Here is a 23,461-nt window from a genome sequence, read left to right on the forward strand (position 1 = left end):
ATCACATATCTTTTGTTTATAACAAGTCTAATTATGCACAAAGTCAATTTAAAAGAAATATTTAGCAAAACCCCCAACAGCCAGTCCAAGAGTGCGTAGAACCGATTGGTCTGCTTCCATACTGTCAATTGAAATTATGTCTCTGTGGATAATTTTGAACACTGTTATTTTCAATAAATAAATAAATAATCATTTTGTAGACCAATTAAGATGTAGATTGTATTGTATCTTACCTCTCGATCTTGTGGGATCGACTCTGAAGGACTTTTCAAATATTCTAACACAAGGCAGCATAAGAGTAATGGAGCACAGCATAGAGCTGCAGCACAGCATAGAGCTGCAACATCGCATAGAGGTTCTGCAAAAATAATAGTAAAACAATATAATGGAGATAATTAAATTATTAGCAAATTAGCACAAACAATTGATCACATAACAAAAAAAAAAAAAAAAAAAACTCAATAATTACATTAATGCAATTGAACGTCTACCAAACTAAATGATGGGATAAAATCATAATATCATACATATACAAATTTCTCAGCTAGCAATAAATAAATATTCATGGGAAAATAAATATGATGAGAATGAAATAAGATTATGGATTCGGTATGTTATTCATGAAAATGAGATAAAAAATTTCCTTTTTTTCTTCATCTGGTTTTGTATTAATTGCCTAAGTAATAGGATTTTTTTTTAAATAACAAATCCGCAAGACTGCAGTAACAGTTGCTTAAGTTTGATTAAAAGGAATATTTATCTTTTTCCTTTTATCAAACTTTGAATTTTCAAATGACTGATTTTAGTCGTACCTCCTGGATAAATCAGAATATATCGCACATGAGAAATGTTGGGCCAATCTTCGCCTGTCACCCTTTTGCATCTTCTGTTCAGTCGTCGGTGACACCTAATAATCGCCAAATATTCCAGCAAACGGAGTTCCTGTAGACTCCTTGGAAGCGATTCTAATAGGGAGCAGTTGTAGATCCATAGCTGACGAAGTGATCCGAGATGTTGTAGCCATTCAGGTAAGGTCATGAGGTTGGGGATATTGCATATGCGTAGATCTTCTAGCACACTGGTTGATGGTGCTTCTGTCATCAAGGATTCTAATTCATCACAACAACAAATACGTAAATTTGCCTTAATGGAACTTGACATGAATTGCTCAAAGTTATGATGTGAACCACTTATCGACAATTGTCCGAGTCTGTGTAAGTGTTGCAGTTGCCCTCGTAAATTCCCATTCTTGCAACAAATCTGGATGTCGAACTCATGCAGTGAATTTAGAATTTGTACAAGTATTTCTGGCTGCGCTGTGTTGCTGTCACAATTTTGGAGACGGAGATTGAAACATTTCTGGATGAACAATGAGTGAACCATAGTTAGCTGTTGCATTTCATCCATAGGTAGAAATTGGAGTTCATGGCAGCTTATAATTTCCAATTTCATCAAGGATGTGAGGTTTCTTAAGCAGCCACTTGGAAGAGATGTCATGCCCTTCACGTCCTCCAGTTTGAGATGAGAAAGAGAAGTCATTCTTCCAACACTTGAAAGTAGGCTCCCACTGCAGTCATGTAGCTTAAGAAGTTCAATTGTTTGAAGTTTTGGTATGTTTTTCAGTTTTGGACAATTCCAAATCTCCAGTTTCTTCAGTATAGGGAACAACTCATCGACACCATCGGACTCTGACCATCCCTCTAAATTAGTCATCGATATCAATTTAAACTCTTGGAGGGAAGGACAGCCTCTGATTGGCCCGTGCCCATGACACTCGGCAACCATGTGTTTCACACCACTCATTCCATCTATGACAAGCTTTCTAAGAAATTGGAGATTTCTAAAATGAGGAATATGCTCGCAGAAATTGCAATTTTGTAGAATAACTACAACCAAATTTGGTAACTGGGACTCCATCAACCATGTTGGAAAGTGTCGGCTCCCGTAATTGCATATCTTCAACTTCTTTAAACTCTTGTTGGGGCAAAGATCATCCAGCATGCTCATGTCATTAGTGGTTGAACAATTAAATGATAAAGATAATTCATTAAAATCTTTATTCATGAAAATTTTTCTACCACCACAAGAATAACTGCTGAAATTCTTGGAAAATTTGATTTCCATTGCTCCATGAAGCTTCAAATCCTCAAGTTGTGTAATTGAACATGAGCCAGTTCTATTCTCGACAACAAAGCTTGATAAACTTCGAAGACTAGTCAGTCCAGACAACCCGGGGGGCATGTGAGTCAAAGAATCACAATCGCAATAAAGATACCAAAGGCTTTGCATATACCTTAATCTTTTTGGTAACTCTTGAAGGGGATTCTCAGTGAGATTGAGAAATAGCAAATTCTGGAGAAGAGTAATGGTGTCAGGTAGAAATTTAATCTTATTCTTAGACAAAGTGAGGTATCTCAAATGTATCAAATTTCCAACGGATGTCGGCACCCCTTTGATGCCATTTTCACTTAAATCTAATGCCCGCAAGAATTTCAATTCTGAGAAGATAAACTGAAGCAGATGAACCTTCCCAGATAAATTACATTTTCTCAATAACAAGGTCCGCAAGTACAATGGCTTCTCCTTCTTGAATAAAGAAATTTTCTCTTTTGTATATTCTATCCTTAAATAGTATGTTCTCTTTTGAATATTTTTTACTTGATTATCTTTAATATTGCAATATTCATCTTCAGATACTAATCGTGCCAGGTCATGCATCAAATCATGCATTGTGCACTTGGTTACATGACGACCATCATCGCACTTCTCGGAAGGTGCCAAGAGAAAGAATGACCTCAGTACTAGATCATCAAAGATGCGGTTGCCAAGTGTTTCAGCATCAAAATTCCTATCTGAACATACGAAACCATTTGTTGTCCACATCTGAATCAACTCATCCTTGTCCATTACGTAGTTCTTTGGGAATAGAGAGCCAAATGCAAAGCACTTCTTTGACCGTAGAGGGAGAGCGTCGTAGCTCAACTTGAGCACAGGTAATAACTTTTGGTCCTCATCTTTGAGCTGCCATACTTCACTGTTCAATACCGAGGACCAATAAGTTTCATCTCGAGTGCTGTGGAGCATGCTGCCAATAGATATGGCAGCTAAGGGCACACCACCACATTTCTCAACAATCTTTCCACCGATTTTCTTCAAATTCTCATTTGGTTCTTCGTCACCAAAAGAAAATTGCTGAAACAAGGAGAAACAATCATCCCGGGACAACTGCTGTATGTGGTGGGTTTTGAATGAGCCCATTATCGAAGAGACATTTTGATTACGGGTAGTCACTAAAACTTTGCTTCCTATTGCCCCGCATGATAAGGCTTCTTTCAGCTCCCTCCAAGGTAATGCATCTTCATTCCATACATCATCCAACACGAGCAGAAATCTCTTATCTGATAAAGCTTTTTCCAGTTCTCCCCTCACTAACTCTGGTTCTGAGGTGTTAACCGGTGCACCCTTAGCCGATTGTAAAATAAACTTCATTAAGTCTAGTTCTGTGGTGTTGACCGGTGCACCCTTAGCCAATTGTAAGATAGACTTCATTCTCTCTAGTTCTGAGGTGTTGACCAGTGCTTGCGTAGCCAATTGTAAATTAGACTTCATTATTATCCCGGGTTCTGAGGTGTTGACCGGTGCGCCAATGGCAGTAGCAGCCAGTTCTGAAACAGACTTCATTATTTTGGTGGGATCAAATTCTGCTCCAACAACTTTCCACATTCTAAAATTTCCAAAATAAGATTTCACCCTCTCGTCATTGAAAACGTGGCGAGCAAGTGTAGTCTTCCCCAAGCCACCCATCCCAACGATGGCGATGACTTTCATTGTATCATTGCTGCTTCCTTCATCAGCTGTTAACATGTTGACAATCATCTCCTTCTCTGTTTCTCTCCCTTTAACATCCAAGCTATTCTGCGGGTGGATCCCTCTGTAGGCACTTAGTGAGATCCGATTAGTGCCTTGTCGCAAATTTTCAAGGATGGACTTTTGCTTCAAAATAGAATCTAGATTCTTCCTCACTGCTTTTATCATGCCACTTATCCTGCTCTTAAATACAAGTTGATTATTATTAAAAGAGAAGAAATCGCGCACCGGCCTGAATATGCTCTTGATCTTTCCTTCCGTGAAGCTTCGGTGTCATAGTAATCAACGACATCCTCCAGATCGTAGGCTAAGTGTTTGAGCTTCCTAAGCAAGTTCTTCAAAGCAGCATCCGTCACAGAACAGGCCTCAACATCTTGGATTACCGTGTCAATAATTGTTGACAACTCCTTGAGATTCTCCATCCTCGCTTCAATACCAACCAATTCTTTGAGTTTCTCTTCGAGTTGGAGGAGAGCAAACACCCTCTGGCCCAGGAAGCCAGCCGCAGCAATCGCCGAAGATTCCATAGCTATGCCTGCAAGTCTGAACGATGCACAAGTTGTTGGGTTATTATTATATTATTAAGAGTATATCTATAACAAAAGTATTTTTTTTTAACTAAAATCAAAAGTATTTAAAAAAATAAAAAGGGATAAAAAAAATACAAGTTTTTCTGTCAAATAGGATTCTTTTACTTGGAAAAAAATATCGACATATTTTAATTGACGTCGCTATGTTTTTTTTTAATAATTTTAAAATAGTCACAACATTTGATCAATGCCAAAATAGTTATAAATTTTTTATTTTATTATAAAAACACTCCGGATTAAAATATCTATTTTATATTTTAAAATTACCATTTAAATAGCTCATTTATTCATGAAACCTCTAATCTGATAATTTTCAGTCTCTAAATTTTTATTTAAAGATAAATAAAATTATTAAAAAGTGAATGAGGAAAATAAAAAGCTATTAGATTATTCACTTGAATTTTAATGTAGTCAATAATGAAAGGCTAGTTCAATATTTCAATTAATTTATAAATTCAACTAATTTAGCCTCTTAATTAAATAAACAAAAACAAACAAACTATGACAATAACAAAACTTTATCCCACTAGATTAGGTCAGTTATATAGATCCTTTTACGACATTGTACTATACTTTCTATTATATCATAATATATATTTAAATAAATTTTATCTTATTTTATTATTGCTAACCAAGTCTTTTTGAACATTCCTCTCCCTCGTTTGATATGTGTATTTATCATAGTTTTACATCGTCTAACCAAAACATTTATTTGTCATTTAAGTACATGTTTATACCATTTTAAATATGTCTTTCGATATTTATCATCAATAGATGCAACTTTGATTTTCTCTCTAATGCTCTCATTCCTTATTCTGTCCATCCTCGTATGTCTACACATCCACCTTAGCATCCTCATCTTCGCAATTTCCATCTTCTTCTCATGTGCCCAAGTCATAGCTTAACATTCAGCGTCATATAACATAGTAAGTCTAACTGTCATTTTGTAGAACTTCCCTTTAAGTTTTAAAGGTACTTTACGATCACATAAAACACTCGACACTAACCTCTATTTCAATCATCTTGTTATATTTTATGTGGGACATCTCTCTAAATCTCTCCATTGTTTTACAAAAATGATCCTAAATACTTAAAACTCTCAGTTCCAAACAAGTCGTCATCTCCTATCTTAACAATTATTTTATTACGCATAATATTGCTAAACTTAAATTCCATATATTCTATCTTTACTCTACTAAACCTAAAACCTTTCACTTTTAGTGTTTCTCGCCCAGATTTCAGTTTAGCATTTACTCCTTCACGTGTCTTATTTATCAAAATAATATCATAGACAAGCAACATGCATCATGGTACTGTATCTTCAATGTATCCGGTGAGTTTGTTCATGATTAGTGTAAAAAAATATGGACTTAGAGCTAATCCTTAATGTAACACTTGTTAGGATCAAAAGTAGCTAGAGGGGGGGGGGGGGGGGGGAATAGCTCGTCGCGTGCTCGTTGCTCGGTGTTGCTTGTTTCTTCAAGAATGCGCAGCGGAAAATACATAAACAAACACAAACACTAACACTAGGATTTTACTTGGTATCCACCTCACAAGAGGTGACTAATCCAAGGATCCACACCAACGCACACACCCTCCACTATGAATAACACTCCTTTATGGTAACTACCAAAGGCGGAGAAGCCCTACAACACTCTCAATACAAGAAGAAGAAAGGGAAATACAAGTTAAGCAAAAGCTTACAAGATGTGCAGTAAAAACCCTAACCCTAACTTCTTCCTCTTGCAATAGATCCGCCTCTTGACTTGGAAAGCCTCCAAGAACCTTCAAGAACTGGCGATCACGTGCTTGTAGAGAGCTGTGGAGGAGCTGGAATGAATCTGAGAAGAGCTCGTAAAGATCTGCCGAAGACCACGCTCGCCTGCGGCTTTAAACCCGACGCATCGGATTCCGATCGATTCGAATGTTCCGAATCGATCGGGAGGCTTTGAATCGATCCACGGATCGATTCGAGCGCTCTAGGCCTCGGATCGATCCACGGATCGATCCGGCGCTTATCACGCGAAAGCATCGTCCCGATCGATCGGCCGATCGATCGGGACCTCGATCGATCCACGGATCGATCCGGGCTCGTCATTGGAAGAATCGGATCGATCCACCGATCGATCCACAGATCGATCGATCCACGGATCGATCCAGACTTGGTTTTTGCCCAAAACCAAGTCCCAAACCTCCTAACCAACATCCGGTCAACCTTGACTGTTGGTACATCATGCCTCGCATCCGGTCACCCTTCGCCAGATTCCCCACCAAGTGTCCGGTCAATCCCTTTGACCCACTTGGACTTTTACTCGTCGTGCCAAGTATCCGGTCACTCCATTGACCTACTTGGACTTCCACCAGATGTCTGGTCAACCTTGACCCATCTGGACTTCCTTCCTTGCCAAGTATCCAGTCAATCCTTTGACCTACTTGGACTTCCCATCACCAGATGTCCGATCATCCTTGATCCATCTGGATTTCCTTCCTTGCCAAGTATCCAGTCAATCCTTTGACCTACTTGGACTTCCCAACACCAGATGTCCGATCATCCTTGATCCATCTGGATTTCCTTCCTTGCCAAGTATCCAGTCAATCCTTTGACCTACTTGGACTTCCCAACACCAGATGTCCGATCATCCTTGATCCATCTGGATTTCCTTCCTTGCCTGGCTTCACTCACCAGGACTTTTCACCTAGCTTCACTCACTAGGGTTTTCCATCTGCCTAGCTTCACTCACTAGGACTTTCCATCTGCCTAGCTTCACTCACTAGGACTTTCACCTGGCTTCACTCACCAGGATTTTCACCTGGCTTCACTCACCAGGATTTCCTTCTGCCTAGCTTCACTCACTAGGACTTTCGCCTGGCTTCACTCACCAGGATTTCCTTCTGCCTAGCTTCACTCACTAGGACTTTCCAGTCAAGTATCCAGTCACTCCCTTGACCTACTTGACTCTTCTTCAATCAATATCTTATTGTCAAACATCTAAACCCTAACCAAGACTCAGCTTGGTTAACCAGGTCACCCTTGACCTGAGGGATATTGCACCAACAACACTATCTTTATTGAAAATATTTCAACTAATCCGGCTGAGGTCTTCACTATAGTCGTTACATCCTCATACATATCCTTAATTAATTCAATATATATTACACTAACACCTCTCTTTTCTAAAATTCTCCATATAATTTCTCTGGAGACGCTATATCATAAGTTTTTTCTAAGTCAATGAATATCATGTGTAAATCTTACTCTGCTCCCTATACTTTTTAATTAGTTATCTAAGAAAATGTATAGCTTCTATTCTCAACCTTCTAGGCATGAACCTAAATTGATTTTCAGTCACCATAGTCTACTTTCTTAATCTGTTTTCTATCACTCTTTTCCAAAGTTTCATCGTATGACTTATTAATTTAATGCTACTATAGTTTGCATAATTTTGTACATCTCCTTTATTCTTATATAAGGGAACTAGAATACTTACCCTCCATTGATTATATATTTTTTATTTTTAATATCATATTAAATAATTTTATAAGTCATTCAATAACTTATTTCCCTAAGCGCTTTCATACTTCTATTGGAATATCATCAGGTCTCATGGCTTTTCCATTTTGCAGTCCTTTTAAAGCTTGTTCTACTTCTGAACTTTGAATTCTATGATAAAAATTTAAATTTTTATACTCATTTGACCTACTTAAATTGCTAAGCTAAGTTGGCCACCTAAAGTTTTATTAAAAAGTTAATGAAAATATATCTTCGACCACTCTTTTATTTATCCATTATTTACTAGTACCCTATTGCATTCATCTTTAATACATCTTATTTGGTTAAGATCTCTTATTTTCCTCTATCTCTCTCACTTTAACTATTCTATAAATGTTTCTTTCCCCTTCTTTTGTATCAAGTTTTGATATAATCGTTCAAAAATTTTATTTTTTGCTTCATTGACTACCTTCTTATTTTTTCTTGATTATTGTATATCTTTTAAAGTTTTTATCATTCTTATAAATATATGATTCCTTATAAGTTATTCGTTTTTCTTTCACTTTCTCCTGTACTTTATCATTTCACCACCAAGATTCCTTACCTAGTAGTATATGTCCCTTTAACTCACTGAGTATACTATTAACTACTATTTTTAACTTTGATACTATCTTATCCCATGTTGTATTAGAGTCACTAAATATTTCACCTAATGTTTGTACTCCTACATTCTCCTTAAATATATTTTGCTTCCCATTCTCTCACTTTCACCACTTAATTCTTGGAGTTATATATGTAAGTACCCCAGGTTGGTTTTCATGTGATCAACCGAGTTAAGTTAGATCATGTGTCTTTTGATGCCTTGTGTCTAAATGTGCAGAAACTTAGAAACACAAGAAGTCGAGTGGAAGAGCGGTGAGCAAGAAGGATGGCATGGGAAATGAGTCAACGAGCTCGGTACATCCGAGGGACGAAGTTATGGAAGAACACACCAATGGACGAGAAGGACATGCTCAGAGCATTCGATGGATGAGAAGTTGGGAGGAAGCATCTTGCTCGAGGAAAAGGACAGAGTTGAGTTCAGGTGAGCTCAACTCTAGTTGATCGAAACATAACTCAAGCAAGCAGGAGAACGAAAGAGGTCAACTCAAAGGTTGACTTGAAGACCCAAGCTTTTTTTAGCATTCCTCTCCCTCATTTGATGTGCGTATTTGTCATAGTTTCACATCGTCTAACTGAAACATTTATTGGTCGTTTAAATACAGTTTGACCATTTTAAACATGTCTCTCAATATTTATCCTCAATAGATGCAACTTTGATTTTCTCTTTAATGCTCTCATTCGTTATTCTGTCCATCCTCGTATGTCCACACATCCACCTTAACATCCTTATCTTTGCAGCTTTTATCTTCGGCTCATGTGCCCGAGTCATAACCCAACATTCAGCATCATATAATATAGCAAGTCTAACTGCCATTTTATAAAACTTCTCTTTAAATTTTAGAGGTACTTTATACCGATACTAACATCTATTTCAATCATCCTGTTTTATATTCTATGTAAGACATCTCTCTTGATCCCTCTATCGTCTTACAAAAATGATCCTAAATACTTAAAGCTCTCAATTCCAAACAACTCGTCATCACCTATTGTCTTATTACACATAATATTGCTAAACTTAAATTTCATATATTATATTTTTACTCTACTAAGCCAGAAAGCTTTCACTTCTAGTATTTCTTGTCAAAATTCTAGTTTAGTATTTACTCCTTCACGTGTCTTATATATCAAAACAATACTATGTACAAATAATATGCACTATGGTACTGTATCTTGAATGTGTCCAGTGAGTTCATCCATGATTAGTGTAAAAAGATAGAGACTTAGAGCTGATCTTTAATGTAACACTATCTTTATTAGAAATATTTCAGTTAATCCTCCTGAGGTCTTCATTCTGGTCATTACATTTTCATATATATTCTTAATTAGTTCAATATATATTACACTAACACCTATCATTTCTAGAATTCTCCATATAATTTCTCTTGGGACCCTATATCGTAAGCTTTTTCTAAGTCAATGAATATCATGTGTTAATCTTACTTTGCTCCATATACTTTTCAATTAGTTGTTTAAGAAAATGTATAGCTTCTATTGTCGACCTTCTAGGCATGAACCTAAATTGATTTTCGATCACTGTGGTCACATTTCTTAATCTTTTTTCTATTACTCTTTTCCAAAGTGTCATCATATGACTAATTAGTTTAATACTCATATAGTTTGTATAATTTTGTATGTCTCCGTTATTCTTATATAAGAGAACTAGAGTATTTATCCTCCATTGATTAGACATTTTTTTATTTTCAATATCATATTAAATAATTTTGTATGATATTCAATATTTTTTTTCCCTAAGCACTTTCATACCTTTATTGGAATATCATCTGGTTTTATGATTTTTCTATTTTGCATTCCTTTTAAAGTTTGTTTTACTTCTAAAGTTTGAATCCTATGATAAAAATTTAAATTCTATTCTCATTTGACATACTTAAATTGTCTAAGTTAAGTTGGTCACCTAAATTTTCATTAAAAAGTTGATAAAAATATATTTTTGATCGCTCTTTTATTTATCCATCATTTACTAGTACTCTATTGTATTCATCTTTAATACATCTTACTCGGCTAAGATCTCTTATTTTCCTCTCTCTCTCACTTTAACTATTCTATAAATGTCTATTTCACTTTCTTTTGTATCCAAGTTTCGATATAATTATTCAAAAGTTTTATTTTTTTTTTACTTCATTCACTACTTTCTTAGTTTTTTTCTTGATTATTGTATATTTTTTTTAAGTTTTTCTCGTTCTTACAAATATATAATTCCTTATAAAACTATTCATTTTCCCTTCACTTTCTCTTGTACTTTTTCATTCCACCACCAAGATTCTTTACTTGGTGCTACATGCCCCTTTGACTCACTGAGTACATTATTGGCTACTATTTTCAATTTTGATACTATCTTATCCCATGTTGTATTAGAGTCACTGTGTATCACCTAATGTTTATACTCCTACCTTCTCATTAAATATGTTTTGCTTTCCATCCTTTAACTTTCACCACTTAATTCTTAGAGTCATGTTTGTAAGTACCCTAGGTTGGTTTTGATACCATCAACTGAGTTAAGTTAGGTCCTATGTCTTTTGATGCTTTATGTCTAAGTGTGCAGGAATTTAAGAACACAAGAAATCGAGTGAAAGAGTGACGAGTGAGAAGGATGGCACGGAAAATGAATTAACCGGCTTGGTGCATCCAAGGGATGAAAAACTACAGAAGAGTACACCGATGAATGAGAAGGACGTGCTTGGAGCATTTGAGGGACAAGAAGCAAGGAGGAAGTGGTCTGCTTGAGGAGAAGGACAGAGTTAAGTTCAGGTGAGCTCAACTCTTGTCGACTGGAACATCACTCAAGCAAGCGAGAGCGCGACAGAGGTCATCTCAAAGGTTGACTTGAAGACTCGAGGTACCTTAGATATTTGGAGGTGCCTTAGATGCCCATTTGTTGAAGATGCCAAGAAAAGGACTCAAGGTGCCTCAAGGCAACTGGAGGCGCCTCCAATCTATAGAGTGTGAGGGTGCCTTAGGAGATCCAAGGTGTCTTGGATGAACAGTAGTCGAGGCACCTTCGTTCAACCAAGGTGCCTCCCATCGAGCAAAGTCGTTGGCCAACCGTTGTACTTCAGATAAAATTTTATCCACACTGGAGGCACCTTGGATCCCTTTGGAGGCACCTTCGAGCCACGTCAGCCAACGGTAGCATTCTCTCAAGAGGCTATAAAAAGTCTCCTAGAGCTAGAAATTGAATAACAACTCTTGTATTTATTTCTTAAGTAATTTTTGAGCATTCAAAGTCTGTAAGAGGCTACTCCGCCTTCATGAAGGAGTCTTTTTAGTTGAGCTTTTCAATTGTCTTGGATTAACAATCATCAAAGTTGTAACTAAGTAAATTCTTGAACCTTCTTATTGTTTTCTTAGATTGTTTTCTTTAATGTTATTTTTGTTTAACTAATATTGTGTCCTTGCTAAGTTCAAAAAGCAAGAGATTTATCTAACTTTATTTTCAGGGTTATTCACATCCTCCCCCTCTAGCTGGCCTACCTGGACTAATAAGTGGTATCAGAGTCAGACCGCTTTAAAAGGACTAACTGCCTACTAAAGTAAGAAGAAGATGGCTAGATTGAGCATTAACCAACCAAAATTCAAGGGGAAGTTTGCACTATAGAAGCACAGAATAGAAGTATTTTTTAAAATACATTTTGAAATTCTTTTAACAATAAAATATAATTTTATAGCACCTAGGTATCAGCACGGAGAGGAAAAAGAAGAACACCTTTGGATTAAAATGGAGCAAAATGACTTTGTAGCGAATGGCAAAGTAAATCCATCTACTGAGCGTTTTTTCGCCCTAAGAAGTCAATCTAATTGGTGCCAATGACTCCGTAAAAGAGCTCTAGGAGAAGTTCTTGGAACTACACAAAGGAATCTCGAAGGTCAAACTCGTAAGATGGGACCTGCTCTGAAACTAACTCAGCAACCTCTGAATGGAAAAGGAAAAGACAGTAGCTCGTCTACACACAAGAATCAAGGAGCTGATCATCGAACTCGTGAACCTCGAAAAAATGGTAATAAATCAAGATTCCTTAAGGTATGCATTAAATTCGTTTCTGAGAACTTCCGAGTGAACATCTATAGTAGACTCATTTTGCATATCCAAGGACTTGGAAATAAGTATTTTAGAAAATTTATTTTTCACTTTCGAATTACACGAATCGAGATATGTAGATTTAAGAAATAAAGAAGAAAAGTCAACTCAGAACCTAGCACTCAAAGACAAGAAGATCGAGTCAAAGTTAGAATAATTGTTCGACAAAAATAAAGAAACCTACATGGTAAGAAAGTTTAGTAAATTTTTTAAAACTAATGATTTTGATAGGAAATAGGCAACAAAGATACTACAAAGCAAAAGAAAGGTTAGTTGCTATAACTACCAAGAAGAAGGATATATTAAGGACAACTACCCAAGGTTGAGGAAAAGGGAGAAAGACAAAGACAAAGGGCCAAGACAGATGAAGCACAAGAATTAAAAAGCCACGTGAAACGAGTCATCGTCAAAGTCCGAGATCAATGTCTACGCCGTACTTGCACTTATGGTAAGTCATAAAGAAGATGAAGACGAAGAAAACTTATCTGACATAAGTATCGAGAGCAACGATGAAGGGAGAGTATCGAACTATGAGTCCGACACGATAAGTGTGATACACCTCTTACCTCCCAAACAATTATACAATGGTATTAAAATGCTATCTAGATCTCTTTGCGAAAATAAGATTAAATATTTAAAATTGAAAGAAAAATACCATGCACATGTTTCTTAGAAAAATTTAACAAAATCAAAAATTGAAAATGCAAAATTAAAAGAAGAATGAAAACATTGAAAGTAGAATTTTGCATGCTCTAAGTCCTAATGTTTTTCAAATATCAAATTTTTGAGAATATAAAGAACTTAATTAGTATTTAAGAAATTATATGGGTTAAATTATGAAAATTGTTAGAAATAATATTCTTAAAAAATACTTGATAAATCTAGTAGATAGGAATTTATTTTGGATACCAAAATATGTACTAGATTGTTAAATTAATTTCATGAGTATGCTAGAAATTTTAATCATTTTAATTTATTAACATTTTTAGTAAAAAAAATAAATTCGCAAACATTTTGTTCAGATTTTATATTTATTTTTTTGTCAAAATAAAAATATTATCTGCTAACAAAAAATTTTTAAAATTTTTTTATTGTTATATTTTCTTTAAAAAAATTCTTTTGAAAAATGAATTTTAACGATTAAAAATGTTTCAAAAATTTATTTTTGATTTTTTTTTTTGTGATAATTAATTATGTTTCTAGTTAGATTAAAATTTTTTAAGATTTTCTGCCGATTATATAACTTGATTTTTTAGAAAATTTCTGTTGTATTATGAATGTGTAAAAAAAATCAACCAAATTTTTAGGGCTCAATTTTTTTTAAAATATGTAGTTTTAAAAATAACTTTATCTATTCAAAATATTTATTACGGTTAAAATATAAATATTCTGTGTATGAAATTTTGATCATGTTTTTAAATGCTTATAATTGTTACGAACAAAATTTTTTAGGATTTTTTGAACCTTTAAAATAGTTTTTAAATTATTTTTGTCAAACCTGCGAATTAATTGATAAAAATTATTCTTTTTATTAATTTTGATAAAAAGACATATCACTAAAAATTCTGTTTAAAACCCATAGAAAAAGTTCCAATATTTTTCTAACTTTTTTTTTTTTTTTGCATTTTCTCTATTTTTTTAATATAATCAAAGGAGGATAATTTAGGGATTAAGTTAAGGGGAGGTATAAAATTTAATATTCTTTTCTTGAATTGATTACAAATTTTTTTAATACTTGCAAATTTATTTTGATTAAATTGTTTTATTGTTTTGTTTTAATTTTAATTTAACTTGGATTAATTCACATCAAAAAGGGAAAAATTGTAAATATTTCATGTGAGTTTTGATGTGATGAACCGAGTTAAGTTAAGCTCTATGGTATGATCCCTTGTGTCTAAATGTGGAGGGAATTAGGAATACAAAAAGTTGAGCAGAAGACACAGCAAGCGAGAAGAATGACATGTGAATCGAGTCGACGAGCTCGGTGCATCCGATGGATGAGGAGCTATGGAAGAGTACACCAATGGACGAGAAGGACACGCATGACACTTCCGAGGGGTGAGAAGTTGGAAGAAAGACTGCTCAAATAAAATGTCATAGTTAGTTCAAGTGAGCTCAACTCTGGATGGTCAGAGTATCACCCAAGCTACCAACCTGGAAAATCATTCAACCTAGAAGTTGGTCGGTTCCAAGCGCCAGACCAAGTTGAGGAGCCTAGAATCCAGGTGCCTAGACCAGGTCCAGGCACCTGGATCATGTCAGCCACGTCAGCAAGCCATTATAGAGAAGATCGACACTAGAGTCCATGTCAGCCGACTCTAGGCGCCCGAACGAGTGCAGACACCCAAGAAGTGAAAATCATATTCGAAAGAAGTCGTTGTGGAGTGGATCGAGTTGACTAAGTCTAGGTGCTGGAACCGGTCCAGACGCTCGGGAGGTGTCACGTCAGCTAACGGCTAACTTCGACTAATGGATTTTAAATAGAGCTCTGGTGCTCAAAGTTCATGCGAACACACTTGTTTAAACTTCTGTAATCTTCGGTTTAGTTGCTAGTACTTTCAACATTTGTAAGAGGCTCTTCCACCTTCACCGAAGGAGTTCTATTTAGTCAACTTACATTTATCTTGGATTAACAACCACTCAAGTTGTAACCAAATAACTCTTAGCCTCCTACTTTATTTTATTCAAGTTATATTGATTTCTAAATAATTGTGTGTCCTTGCTAAGTTACAAAGCAAGAGAGGTACTAATTTTATTTGTAGGCTATTCACCTTCCTCTAGTCGGCCTACTCGAGACCTACACAAGCAACCTGGGACAAATTCTCCTCAGAAGACTCAGACGTAAAAGTACCAAAGAAAGACAACTATCTCGCACTAATGGCAGTCGAACTCGAGTCAGAAAGCGACTCTGATCAAGAAGATAAGTCATAGTACGAATTAAACCACACATCCATACCTGTTTCCAAAGGTTCCAATGAGGTACAACTTATTTTAAATGCAAAGTTCTTTAAAGTAATTTCGTGTTTGATAAAAATTATCTGAATTTGAAAAAAAAAATAATTTGCTCATTAACCAAAACCAAAATATTAAGGAACAACTTAACCTAAACTCCTCAACTAAACAAGTTCAAAATGGAGACTCAACTCAAGGTGTAAAACTTGAGGAAGAGAATTCTGTTTTGAAATGTGAAGTTGATAAACTTAAAAGACTATTACAAACTTTCACTACGAGATTCAAAAATTTAGATTTAATATTTGGTTCACAAAGAGCTCTACATAACAAGTCCGAATTTATATACAAACTCTCAATAAATAAATCATTTATTTTACTAATTAATCAAAATAAGAAATAAATCAAAGCTTGAGTTCCAAAAAGCTTACCTAAAAAAGCAAGTAAGACAAAATTAATTCTATATATCCAAAATTTACATTTACTATATAAAATTAAGACATAAATTATATGATTTAGAGGGAACACTAAATTAATTGGCACCTCAAAAATATAGCCTTCCCTTTTTGTGTAATTAGGACTAGAATGAAAAGGATATTTTGACTCTTGTCCAACATAATACCAAGGTGGGGTGAGATGATAGTACGTTAGGAAAGCTTGGTCTAGGCGGCCAGGTAGGGTAAGGCGTATCATACTTGGTCTATCATTAGTACATAGGTGAATTGACAACTCTGAGAGCAGAGAAGCTTCTATAAATACCTTGGGCCGACAATGCTAAAAAGCATACTTTTTTTAGCTTTTTTGGCTAAGATCAAGTATGATATTAAATTAATTTTTTATAAGGGAAGTCCGTTACAGTAGCTTGTTGCTGGGATTTTCGAATATTACCCTAGCATTGCATATTGCATATCGCACCCTTACCCAATTTATGGATGATTTTTTGGCTAAGATTAAATGTAGCATTTATTCTTATTAGTTTAATATTTGATATAAAAAATTAAATTAATTTTTTTATAAAGGAGAGTTCGTTACCTGTACGCGTTCATACATTATATTACACACGTAACTACGAGCGGAGCCACATATAGCTTTGGTGGGTTAGTTGTGTTGGACCCCGTGGTAGTTTTGATGTGATCAACCAAGTTAGTTAGGTCCCGCTTTGTGTTTGATCCCTGTGTCTAAGTGTGCAGGAACTTAGGAGCGCAGGAAGTCGAGCGGAAGACGCAGCTAGCGAGAAGGACGGCACGAGAAGGGAGCCGACGGGCTCGGTGCGTCCGAAGGACGAGAGAGCTGCGGAAGAGTACACCGGTGGGCGAGAAGAACATGTGCGGCGTTCGAGGGACGTTAAGCCGGGGAGGAAGGCTGCTCGAGGAGAAGGCCGGGAATTGGGTTCAGGTGAGCCCTATTCCGGTTGGCCGCAATCACCCAAAAGATCGAAGCGTCCGAAGTCAAAACAAAGGAAGAATCAGGCTGGAAACCGAGCTCAAGGCGCCCTCAACAAGTAATGGAGGCGCCTCCAACTTGGAGGTGCCTTAAAGCTTGTTGAAGGCGCCTCCACCTTGGAGGCGCCTTCAACAAGGTTTAAGACGCCTTAAGCCTGGTCAAAACGACCGTTGAGCTGCGGATAGAGTTCTATCCGACCACTTACCTAGAGGCGCCTTGGACCTTTGTTGGAGGCGCCCTGGACCCTCGAGATCAGATTTCCAGAGGCTATTTAAAGGCCCCTGAAACTAGGAATTCAATACAACTCAAGCAATCAATACTGTAAGCAATTCCTAAGCAACTAGTGAGCTTCCAAAAGTGTAAAAGGTTTCTCCGCCTTCAGAGAAGGAGATTTTTGTTAGTGCGCCTTTCATCGCCCTGGATTAATAACCCTCTTGGTTGTAACCAGGTTAAATTCTGTTTCTGATTTATTTTCTATCTTCTTAATTTAGTTGCTATTATTTTACTGCTGCTTTTATTATTGAGTTGAATTCCGAGGAGGGTATAGTTTTAATTTTTCAGGAGCAATTCACCCCCCTCTTGCCGACCTCCACTGAACATACAATTGGTATCAGAGCCAGACCGCTTCAGAAGGACTAATCGCCGACTGAAGCACAACGATCAAGACAATGGCCGGAGCAAATATTCATCCTCCAAAGTTCGACGGAGATTTCGCCATATGGAAGCGAAAATTAGAGGTATTTTTAAAAACAGATTTTGATATTCTTATTACAATGAAATATGATTTTGCAGCGCCGAAAGATAAAGAAGAAAACACATGGAGCATGAAGGAGCAAGCCAATTTCGTCGCCAATGGAAAGGCTGAGTTCCACCTGCTCAGCGTTTTGCCACCTCAAGAGGTAAATCAGATCGGAAGCTACGACTCTGTGAAAGATCTCTGGGAAAAATTCCTGGAGCTTTACGAAGGTACCTCAGAAGCGAAGCTAGCGAGGCGCGACATCCTCCGGAACTAGTTGACGAACCTCCGGATGAACCAAGGCGAGAAGGTAGCGCAACTCCAAGCAAGGATCAAAGAGCTAATCACGCAACTAACCAATCTTGGAGAAGAGGTAACGAACCGGGACTCTATCCGATACGCGCTCAACGCCTTCCCCATAACTCCAGAGTGGGCCTCCTTAGTAGATGTGTACTACATCTCTAAGGACCTCGAGGTAAGTACTTTAAAACAATTGTTTTCCACTTTTCAACTTCACGAATCTCGAGTTTCAGAGCCCAATGGAGTAGAGAAGACCAGTCAGAACATTGCCTTAAAGGCAAAAATGAACAGTTCTGACTCCGAAGCCTCGGTCGACGAATCAGAAGAGGCACTACTGGTAAGACGCTTCAATAAATTTTTTAAATCTAACAAATTTAGATCGCAGAGGCATGAGAGAAAAAGAAGAATGACTCGTTGCTACAACTGCAACGAAGAAGGGCACATCAAGGATGACTGTCCGAAATTGAAGAGCAAGCAAAAGGAGAAGGCAAAGACCAAGTACAAGAAACCAGAATCCTCCAAACATAAGAACCTGAAGGCCACTTGGTCAGACTCATCCTCCGAATCAGACGTCGAAGAATTCTCGGGGTTAGCTCTAATAGCTAACCATCAGCTGGAAGAAGAATCAAGCTCAGAGATGAGTATCGATGAAGGGGGAGGAACATCAGAAGAGGAAAGCTACAGTGAAGGGGGAGCCTCACCGAGTCAGGTACGCAATCTAACCCCGACTCAGTCTTTTTGTTTTATTAAATCTCTTTCTAAAGACTTATTCGAATTAGAAAAGGAAAATAAAGAATTGAAAATGAAATTAGAAAAAACATGTCCACTTGAGATGTACGATAGCATAAAATCAGAAAATGATAAATTAAAATTAGAAATTAAAAAATTGAAATCTGATGCATGTTTAAATAAATTTCCAAAATAAAAAATTAGAATTTATGGAAAATTAAATTGGTACATTAGAAACCATCAGGGTCAACTTAGAAGAGTGCCCAAGAATTATGTACCCCCTAAGTTTTTGACCAACCCTGTAGGAAGGAACCTTTATTGGGTTCCAAAATCTTTGCTAGTTAAAATTTTTTTTTTTGTTAAAAGCTTACAGTGAGAAAATTAAACATTGAGTTTCTTTATGGAAGCTTTGTCTAAGGAAGTGGTTGTTGCTCCAATAACCAAGAAGGCCTAGTGCCTCACCACGACCTGAAAGCCGAAATATCGAAATAAAAATGTTTAATTAACTTTCTGATAAAAGCATTAAAATTAGAATTAAATAATATTTTTTTGAAAATTTCTAAAAATCGATCTTGACTTACAAATTATTTTGAAAATTTCATAAAATTCTTTTTCCACATCTCATTTATTTTTACTTAGAATTTTTTAAAATTCATTTTTACTTGGAAAATTTTTGGAAAATTCAAAAATTCATTTGACTTGAAAACTTTTGAAAAAAAATTCAAATATTTATGTTACTTAGAATTTTTTTTTTAAAAAAAACCTCATTCTTACTTAGAATTTTTTTTCTAACTTAAAATTTCCTAATATATTTTTGAGTTATCACCCCGTTTTTGCTGTGATCAAAGGGGGAGAGAAAAGTACAAGTTTAGGGGGAGTTAGGAAAATTAAAAAAATTAAAATTTTAATATTTTTTCCTAAAATGTGTTGCAATTTTATTTATTGCAAAACTTATGCTTAATATGCTAGTTTAGTAATTTTTCTTTAAAATTATTTTTTTTATGTCTGTTTTTACCCTAACTTGAACTTGGGTTGATGCACATCAAAAAGGGGAAGATTGTTGGACCCCGTGGTAGTTTTGATGTGATCAACCAAGTTGGTCGAGGAGAAGGCCGGGAATTGGGTTCAGGTGAGCCCTATTCCGGTTGGCCGCAATCACCCAAAAGATCGGAGCGTCGGAAGTCAAAACAAAGGAAGAATCAGGCTGGAAACCGAGCTCAAGGCGCCCTCAACAAGTAATGGAGGCGCCTCCAACTTGGAGGCGCCTTCAACAAGGTTTAAGGCGCCTTAAGCCTGGTCAAAATGACCGTTGAGCTGCGGATAGAGTTCTATCCGACCACTTACCTAGAGGCGCCTTGGACCCTTGTTGGAGGCGCCCTGGACCCTCGAGATCAGATTTCCAGAGGCTATTTAAAGGCCCCTGAAACTAGGAATTCAATACAACTCAAGCAATCAATACTGTAAGCAATTCCTAAGCAACTAGTGAGTTTCCAAAAGTGTAAAAGGCTTCTCCGCCTTCAGAGAAGGAGATTTTTGTTAGTGCGTCTTTCATCGCCCTGGATTAACAACCCTCTTGGTTGTAACCAGGTTAAATTCTGTTTCTGATTTATTTTCTGTCTTCTTAATTTAGTTGCTATTATTTTACTGCTGCTTTTATTTTTGAGTTGAATTCCGAGGAGGGTATAGTTTTAATTTTTCAGGAGCAATTCACCCCCCTCTTGTCGGCCTCCGCTGAACCTACAAGTTGCTCCACCTCAATTTTTTGTAAGTATCCCTAGAGGTGCATAAAATTATAAAAATATTAGAGTCTCAAAAATTAAAACTATTTTCTATAGATCAATTCTTGTTCCCTCAATCTCTCCCTGAATTACCCCACCTAGTATAAGGGGCATAACTCACGCAACATGTGTGCATGATTGCTAGTATGAATTAAGTTCTTGGTTGAGTTAGACGATTTGGAGGATTTATTTTAGATTATCTTATTTCAATTGAGGTTAGCTTATATATATATATATATAGCTCCTTGGAATAATATGTCACTGTTGAAACATGGAAGAATTGAAATTTTAGATCAAAACATTATGTATGGATAATATAAATTGCCTAAATAAGAATTCTTGAACGATGAACAACCAGAGTCTATTACTCACTACATCAAATAATTTCCATTAATGAAACCATGGAAATTCATTGGAAAATACAAAATACGCATGTCCGATGAAATGCTTGTTGCTATCTGCTCCAATAACGAATAATTAGTTTAATTGAATAATCAATTATTCGTTATTGGAGCAGATAGCAACAAGCAATTCATCGGGCATGCGTATTTTTTATTTTCCGGTGGATTTCTATGATTTTATTAATGAAAATTATTTGATGTAGTGAGTAATAGATTCTGGTTGTTCACCGTTTAAGAATTCTTATTTAGGCAGATCATATCATTCATATATAGTGTTTTGATCTAAGATTTCAATTCTTTCATATATATATATATATATATATATAAAAGCTAACCTCACTTGAAATAAGATAATCTAAAATAAATCCTCCAAATCGCCTAACTCAACCAAGAACTTAATTCATACTAGCAATCATGCACACATGTTGCGTGAGTTATGCCCCTTATACCAGGTGGGGTAATTCAGGGAGAGATCGAGGGAACAAGAATTGATGTATAGAAAATAGTTTTAATTTTTGAGACTCTAATATTTTTATAATTTTATGCACCTCTAGGGATACTTACAAAAAATTGAGGTGGAGCAACTAACCCACCAAAGCTATATGTGGCTCTGCTCGTAGTTACGTGTGTAATATAATGTATGAACGCGTACAGGTAATGAACTCTCCTTTATAAAAAAATTAATTTAATTTTTTATATCAAATATTAAATTAATAAGAATAAATGCTACATTTAATCTTAGCCAAAAAATCATCCATAAATTGGGTAAGGGTGCGACATGCAATATGCAATGCTAGGGTAACATTCAAAAATCCCAGCAGCAAGCTACTGTAACGGACTCTCCTTATAAAAAATTAATTTAATATCATATTTGATCTTAGCCAAAAAGATGAAAAAAGTATGCTTTCTAACATTGTCGGCCCAAGGTATTTATAGAAGCTTCTCTCTCACAAAGTTTCCAATTCTAAGATGTGAGACTAAAAAGAACTCTAAATTTCTAATTGATTAATGAGAAAAATTCTCAATAATCTCGAACTCTAGATCCCTGATTGATTAATGAAAAAAATCCCAATAATACGCTATAGCTGAGTCTTGAACTCTAAATCATTGATTGATTAATGAGAAAAATTCTCAATAATACACCGCTAAGTTTTGAACTCTAGATCCCTAATTGATGTGTATGTAGAAATTATTAATAAACCTTAAAATTATTTTTGATGTAAAAAGAAAAAAAAAAGGACATTAATATAATTTTATTTTAGGATTCACCAAAATTAGTAAGTAAATAGTGCAGATTAATAAAATAGTAAGATATTTAATTAATAAAGTTTCCTTTCCACCAATTTTTTTTTTTACCATTACATCAATTGATCACAGATCCTTAATGTAACACATCACAAGTAATCCAGTTTACCTAACATTTTCAAAATTGTAAACAGCTTCTAAAAATTTTATTACGTCATATTGTTTTAATCCAACTATCCAGCTCAAACTGACTAATTTTAGAGGTGACCAATTAGCTCTACAGAAATTGTTCACCAGTTATTAGGATAAATCGAGAAGCATTAATGGAAGCTCACATTCAGACAACCAATATTCTCAGCTAAAATTCAAACCTTATATCCCTTAATTAATTATCTGTTGGAATACTTAACCATCACACCATTACCCCGGAAGCTATTACATCATATCCTTGATTGATGATAAGATAGTTTATAATTCATTCGATTCATGATTTAAATCCATAATATAATCAACCCAAATTATTCTCATTATATATATATATATATATATATATATATATATATATATATATATATCACAAATATCTAATAAGCACCTCATTCAACATTCATAATTATGCATCTCATAAATGTTGTATATCTAAATTTACTGGTGTAACTCCAATCACATACCATCATAATTCAACCCCCAAGTCAATAAATAGTCCCTCCGCAAAAATAATCATCAATTTTAGTCAAGAGTAGCTTAGGTATCTTAACATAAATAAACAACTCAACTACTCGATCGAATAGTGGATAAGATGCATATAAATCACAACTCAAACTCCACAAGCCATAAATAGAAATCAAGATTGAAAGAGGCATGCATTGATCAACCAATAAATAAATATCTGACCCTCATAAGATGATGTATGGCATATAATTAAAAACCTAGTTAAGTTTCAACTAAATCATTAAATACTTATAAAGATCCAAAATATTATATATACCTCCTTGACAACACGGGATCTTTAATCACTAACCATCTCCAAGTGATTTTGAATGTGCAGCAAGAGGCATCACGACAAGCGATGTTAATTAGTAGAGAATGGTAGTGAAGCAACTAGTTTTATATGCAAATCATCATGAACCTTCTTATCAATAGCATCTTTGATGTTGTCCATAATCACAAGCAAAGG

General features: G+C 35.5%; 1 protein-coding gene across 1 annotated transcript; it reads right to left on the minus strand.

The window, feature by feature from the left end:
* Nucleotides 1-11: 11 nt before the first annotated feature.
* LOC122051752 (putative disease resistance protein RGA4) lies at nucleotides 12-23,370 on the minus strand. The gene is made up of 4 exons (XM_042613012.1): nucleotides 23,273-23,370; nucleotides 813-4,410; nucleotides 234-358; nucleotides 12-142 (listed from the first exon to the last, which is right to left on the minus strand). Exons 2-4 carry the CDS (start codon nucleotides 4,033-4,035, stop codon nucleotides 125-127), a joined length of 3,366 nt encoding a protein of 1,121 aa, XP_042468946.1. The 5' UTR covers nucleotides 4,036-4,410; nucleotides 23,273-23,370; the 3' UTR covers nucleotides 12-124.
* Nucleotides 23,371-23,461: the final 91 nt, after the last annotated feature.

Source organism: Zingiber officinale, chromosome 3A (assembly GCF_018446385.1).
Source record: "Zingiber officinale cultivar Zhangliang chromosome 3A, Zo_v1.1, whole genome shotgun sequence".
Taxonomy (NCBI): domain Eukaryota; kingdom Viridiplantae; phylum Streptophyta; class Magnoliopsida; order Zingiberales; family Zingiberaceae; genus Zingiber; species Zingiber officinale.

Excerpts from the sequence above, each read along its gene's own strand:
- LOC122051752 (XM_042613012.1), bottom strand. The coding sequence starts at position 4,035 with ATGATAAAAGCAGTGAGGAAGAATCTAGATTCTATTTTGAAGCAAAAG. Across the intron at positions 359-812 it reads TATTCTGATTTATCCAGGAG|AACCTCTATGCGATGTTGCA; the intron begins GTACGACTAAAA and ends TTATTTTTGCAG.